At 35.2% G+C, this 6,368-nt stretch overlaps 1 protein-coding gene across 1 annotated transcript; it reads right to left on the bottom strand.

The window, feature by feature from the left end:
* Positions 1-314: 314 nt before the first annotated feature.
* Positions 315-5,536, bottom strand: RASSF9 (Ras association (RalGDS/AF-6) domain family (N-terminal) member 9). The gene is made up of 2 exons (XM_010133394.1): positions 5,516-5,536; positions 315-1,592 (listed from the first exon to the last, which is right to left on the bottom strand). Exon 2 carries the CDS (start codon positions 1,572-1,574, stop codon positions 315-317), a length of 1,260 nt encoding a protein of 419 aa, XP_010131696.1. The 5' UTR covers positions 1,575-1,592; positions 5,516-5,536.
* Positions 5,537-6,368: the final 832 nt, after the last annotated feature.

Genomic DNA, 6,368 nt, shown 5'->3' with positions numbered 1-6,368 from the left:
GAGATGCAGAAGTGGACCCAACGATTAGGGAATATAACATCTCCAGTCAGAATTCTTCAGTTTCGTTGAGTCTAAATAGTCCTGATTTAGAAAAGCCAACAATCTTGCACCAATTAGCAGATAACCCATGAAACTGACCATGCATTTAAGCACAAGTATACTATTAAGCACATAAATAGACACTGTTTACTCTGCTAAAGTGGTGCCACAGTTTTAATATCTTGAAGGGATGAACTCTCAAGACAACCATGTTTACTAATTCTTATAAATATCCTCCAAAATATGATTTTTCATAAAAGTGTGACTGTTTTCAACTATGTCGATAACAGTACCATGTCCCCTGAAATTATTTCAGAGTCCTGACTGTGTGTAGAGCTTATTCCAGTGTCAGAGTCTGTATCATTTATGTCCAGATTAGTCACTCTGTGAACAAAGTCAGGAACAGCGGTGCTGTTACTGGAGCTGCCACTGCCCTTGGATGGCTCTTCATTTGATGGAAGCCTAGTTTCAATGTTGTCTTTAACATGTAGTAAATTAAATTCTTCTGTAAGAAGTTCATATTCCTTTTCCTTCTTTTGAAGCAGTGAGTCCCTGTATGTAAGCTCTTTCTGAATGCAGCTCAGGTATGAGTTGATTCTCAGACCGTCTTTCATACTCTTTTCCAGCTCATATTTTACACTTTCCAAATTCGAGTTTTCCAGTTCAGCGTTAGCAGCTCCTTCTGCGTGAACATCATCTCCATTTTTTTCTGTGCATATACCATACACCTCTCTCTCAATTTCAGCACACAGCTTCTCTATTAGTTGTTTGTGATGCTTCAGTCTCTCTTCAACCTGTAAAATTCCCTCACTTTTGCTCACATAGTCATGCATCTCTTTTTGATCATCTGGCCCGCTCTCTTGCTGCTCAGCCTCACTTGGATTGATCATTAAATACGAGTCCTGCACATAAGTTTCTCCATCATTGGCCACACGATCTAGATGGAATTTTGCTTCACATTTTTCAATTTCCATATCTAGTTCCTTCATTCTAAGGACTTGTTGATGAATGGTGTGATCTTGAGAAATTATCAGATGAATCAATGTCTCCATATTATCTCTCTCTTGCTGAACACTGTCTTGTTTGAGCTTGGCCAGTTTCCGGAAAGTCTTCCTCACAATTTTCTTCTGCTTGTCTATTGGCAACATCTTCATGTAATTTGCTGGACTCAGTTCCCATTGTTTTTCCACATTTTGTACTACCTTAGCTTCAGCTGTCTTCCACAATGGAAATGAGAGGAAAGCATCTGACTTTACCAACACAAAATTCAAATTAGACTGCTCTTCCCCCCAGGCCTTCCAAAGTCTCAGAATCTTTGTCAAGGGAGGAAGTACTCGCTCTGAGCCTCTCCATTTTTCTACAATGCAGTAATCACTAGGTTTTCCAAAAAGGACCTTTTTCTCTCCAAAAGTTGCCTGGTGTTCCTCAAGCAGTGCTTGAACCACTTCTGCGCAAGTTGTGCGCTTTGTCAGGCCACATACAATCTTCTCTTCTTGGCAAACCCAAACTACAATCTCTCTTTCATTTGAAGCCATGTCCTTGTTAGGAGTCCTTGAAAACAAGAAGAGATCGAATATAAATTACATATCAATGGCACAGAGTGTGTGAATAATAATATAATTCTGATGTGACTACCACATTGAAAAATCCTGTATTATTGTGCAAGACAATTTACTTGTTTAAATTACACAAAGAAATATCTTTGGATTAAGTAACAGTAAAGCACACTGATTTCAACCACTGCTTTAATATTATTACTAATCCAGTTGAATGGGAATCTAACACAAAATACCTCTTATAAAATTTGGTTTCTGTACACATAAGTCTGTAAGAACATTCAGTGATAAAGTGTGGCAACCTGCATTGCATTTCAAGACTATCCTAGAATAACATAACTTTCAGATCTGCATATCTGTTCTTATCACACGGACACTGAGCATTTGCAAACTCTTAATATCAGTGAGGCTTCTGAAGAAAAGAATCATGCCTCCAAACATGCACTGAACATAGACGGACTACGAAAAGATGCTTGAACACAATCTAAGTTAAAAGAACTTCTTGACAGGATAAATCTAAAGCTTTTTTGCCACATTTGCTCCCTCACAAGCATAAACACCATTGTTTTCAACTGTGATTTTTCACTAACAAGTCTCAAGAAATTTGTTGCTTTTCCTGAAGTACCAGATTATCTTGAATTCCAGTGAGCTGTGAGAGAACACCAGTTGTGAGAGAATATATATAGGTCCATATTTTATAACCTTTGTAATGATACAGAAATGCCAGAACAGATTAAAAGTTTAGGGTTTTTTTAAATTACTTATGGATGTCAAAGAATGTGCTATTAACTTGACATTAGCAGCTGGTACCTTCTTATACACTGAGATGCCTGACTTCAGGTGTCTAAGACCCCAATATGACTGCTGCAGCTGTCTAATCAACACAATCAGTGGAGCCTAGAGAGTGATTCAGTTGACCAAATGTAGAAGTTCACTTTACAGATAACTGTTAAGTTTGTTCTTGTCTGAGTAGCCTTGGACTGTTATGTGTCTATACTGGCAGAGTGGCATTGTGGAACCTGTCCAGGACATTCCTGACCTCTAGCCTTCACAAGCATCATTTGCTTTTTCCCAGATCTCGTGATTTGGCCTCTTGCCTAAAATGATAAAACAAGAACCAATAAATTCCCCAAAGAAAAATGCGGTTTTGGGGATTTTTTGGTATCACTTCCAGTTCATTTAAATGAATGAGATTTAATCCAGCCTGACAGAGAAAGCTTGAAAAGGAAAATGACAATTCAAACAATATTCAAAGGGCTCCATACGACATTTGTCCCTATCTGGGACTACTTATTCACAACTCTTTTCTAGTCTTCTGAGATGTAGTAGAAATGGAGTTTTACCTGGCTTAATTAGGGTTATACCCTATGATTATTAAAGCAATCCACCTTGTTTCTTTTTCTTAATTATTACACATGACAGACAGGCTGCAAGCTAATAAATTGAACTATGATTGACTCAGCTCTAGATGCCACTCTGACCAGGAGGCAATAATCCTCAAAAGACAGGAAACTGCAAATGAATACTAATAAAACCTACAAGATTGAGTTTTTAAGTATCATTGAACAGGAAAGCTCTGTCCAACTACATTGCTCCAGGTCATGGAAGATTCCTCTGTAAAATCTGTGTTTGGGTAGATTACTCTGAGTAATTACATCATTTCCCACTTCAATAGCTCTCAGTGTTTTACAGTAATTATTTCTTAAAACTGGTGTTCAGAAGATTAATATTTTTTCACAGAATACTTCTCAAAATGGGAAAGCATATGTCACAGAAAGAAAATGGCAAAATGGCAAGAGAAACAGAAGTATTCAAGTTTAAATGGAGGGGGATGGAATGAGAGATTGCATCAGATTAAATGGCATTACTGTTAAGTATGTCACATGCTAAAAAGTCAGTATCTGTAAGTGGTTTTAGGTTTGCAGAATACAGGATGCTATAGAAATGTCATCTGTTGACGATGGACCAGTAGTTAAATGAAACATATAAATAGAAAATTGAAGGGTAAATCAGCTGTGACTAAAATAACTCAGTATTTGTTTTACACTACAGATATAAGAAAAAATTAGATAAACTACAGTTACATTTATGTTAAGCATAGAATCATGCAAAATGAATTATTGAAAATACAGTGTCTCAAACCATGTTCACTACTGATACATAAATAACTAACCTAGAAATAAAATTGTATTACCACTCATTGAATTTAAATTTATAGAAGTACTGACCAAAAAAAAAAAAAAAAAAAAAAAAAAAAAAAAAAAAAAAAAAAAAAAAAAAAAAAAAAAAAACCATAAAACCAAAGGATAAAAATATAAGAAATACCAGATTGGAACTCTGAGGCAGAAAATTCAGAGTGTGTTTATCCTGTTTTGTTTCAGTTTGGTTTTTTTGGATTTTTTTTTTTTATCAATAAATGCATTTCAGGCAATGAGTGTTATCTCAGTCTTTTAGCATTTTTCTGAGAGTCTTATGCCACTTGTTAGTACACTGAAACTCCTCCTATTTTTTTCTTGCTTTTGGTTGATTGCTGTATTTTCTCCTAGGCAACATGTTCAGTGTGTTACAGATTATGTGAGTTAGGCAGAAACTTACTGTCTTCCTTCCGTCTCCTTTAAAGCGTTCTTATGAAGACAGTTTCTCTCTGTGATATTAGCAATTCTTCAGATAAATTTGAAAACCCCTCGATACCATAGTATTAGGGTACTGATAACTACTTTTGCTATACCCATTTTTTACATGGACTTCCCACAGACTTCAGGAGGAGTTAAGCCACCTTCTGTTGGAAATACATTGTTTATTGTAAAGCAATCTCTACAGGATCCTCACAATCAATAAGGATATAAATAACATTTTTAAATTACTGTTTTCAATCATTTTTTAGCTGTTTATCACCCCCTGTGATTTTTTTAGTTATGATGCACCTGTCTACCCAGACTTCATGCTGAGCCTTTTTGGGAAGGATTCTTCTTTACTTTGTCTAGAGCATGTTTAACATACAGAACTCATTAACTAGTAGTTGCACTGCATGAATGGGTAATGTATGCACACGCAGGAACACAAAGAGCTCAAGTAGCTTATACATGAAATTAAACACTTATAAATGTATATATGCACGTATAGTAAGTATCATACACCTTGTAATTATATTGTCACCTTTTACAGAAAAGGAGAGAAGAAAAAGAAATTCTGAATATTGCTGTAATTATTGGATCAAACAGAACTGCAAAGTGAAAATTCGTTCATTATTTTTTCCATGTGTTTGTCACAACATATATTATCTTCATTTTTATTCAGTAGCCTCACTAAATTTTTGTTCCTTCTTTTTAATCAGAGAGAATTAGCAAGTCATTTATAATCTCACAGTGCCATGGAGTTCTAACATCTTTTAAAAAGTCAAAAGTGTTCTGTATTATCTTCCACTAAAAAATGCTAAACCAGTGTGGCCTACCACAGACCATTTCAGTGAAATATATTGTATAATTCTTTAATCATTGTTACTTCAGGTAGTGTCAAACAAAAATTAAGCTTCAGCATGTCAGTCACAACATAACAATTTTATTAAAGACTTGCTTTCAGGATGCAAAAAGATGTTTATACCAGGAAACATCTTAAATTAAGCTGTACTTTCCTCATAGTGGAGAGCAGATTCTTCATTACAAAGTGGAATTCATCTCACTTACGAATCTGAAAGTCAGTATTTTGATATAAATTCACCATCAAATTTCCTCTTTGTGATGAGAAGGGAGTGGATCTCCACAGAGAAAGCCTCCACAGCCTAAACCATCTCTGATCAGTGGGATGAACCCTGAAATGAAGCTATTCCTGTCTTTCTTTAATGACAAGAGACCTGTGTGGCCACCTTCAACTAAATAGCTTATTTTCAGGTAGGTAAATACAGGAGACAGTAATCCAGTCAGGTTCTGGTTTCTTGTCTGAAAGAGATGTAACACAAATGGTACAGACAGCAGTAGATTTAGTAAAAGATAGCTAAACGTGGGACCTATACATTATGACTTCATAGCTTAGTTTAGATGTGGACTATTCCACTCACTGTTTAATTTATTACTATCATTTATAGGAAATCCATTAAGTCATTTAAATACCAAGGAAGATATAATGCAGCTGGTAACGCCTCGTCTTGAGTAAATGTTGGTCACTGACAGTGATTTTTTTTTTTTTCTGAGATATAATACAAAAAAAAGGACAATATTCAGCAACAAGATTGGCTTTTAGACAGTCCTTTTAACGAAGAGGCAATTTTCACACATTTGGTGGTTCCTAGGCCTTCGCATCCTGCAGTTTTGTAGAGGAAACTACCATTTTTTAAATTACTTGTCAATTAATGAATCCATAACAGCTAGATTTTCTACTTAAATGCTTGGCTTTTTTAAAAAACTGTTTCAGTAGCAACTTCTTTAAAAGTAGCTAGGCAAATTCTTAAATTTTTTTGCAAGAATTTATAACTGTTGTTGTAAACAGGCTTTAAAGCTTTCAGTTCTGTCTTGAATCCTGTTTCTTTTAACTGATCACTAAAATGTTCTACTTATCCATCTATGATTTTAAAACCTTGATGATAACAACATGTAAGTCCATCTTTTTTTGCAAAGTCACTTGTTGCTCAGGAACAGATGGGAATTTAAGCTTAAGAATGGTCAAAAGTAATTTCTAATCTTGTTTGTTTGGTTTGATTGTTAGTTTCATGCCTTCGACTCTTTGCTCCTCTTCATGATGATTAAAAAAAAAAAAAGTTTTTAATTGTGTTATCAACCC

The sequence above is a fragment of the Buceros rhinoceros genome, unplaced genomic scaffold (assembly GCF_000710305.1).
Source record: "Buceros rhinoceros silvestris isolate BGI_N320 unplaced genomic scaffold, ASM71030v1 scaffold18983, whole genome shotgun sequence".
Lineage (NCBI taxonomy): Eukaryota > Metazoa > Chordata > Aves > Bucerotiformes > Bucerotidae > Buceros > Buceros rhinoceros.
The sequence above is the reverse complement of the archived record's forward strand: the minus strand, read 5'-3'. Positions and strand labels throughout refer to the sequence as shown.

Excerpts from the sequence above, each read along its gene's own strand:
- RASSF9 (XM_010133394.1), bottom strand. The coding sequence starts at position 1,574 with ATGGCTTCAAATGAAAGAGAGATTGTAGTTTGGGTTTGCCAAGAAGAG.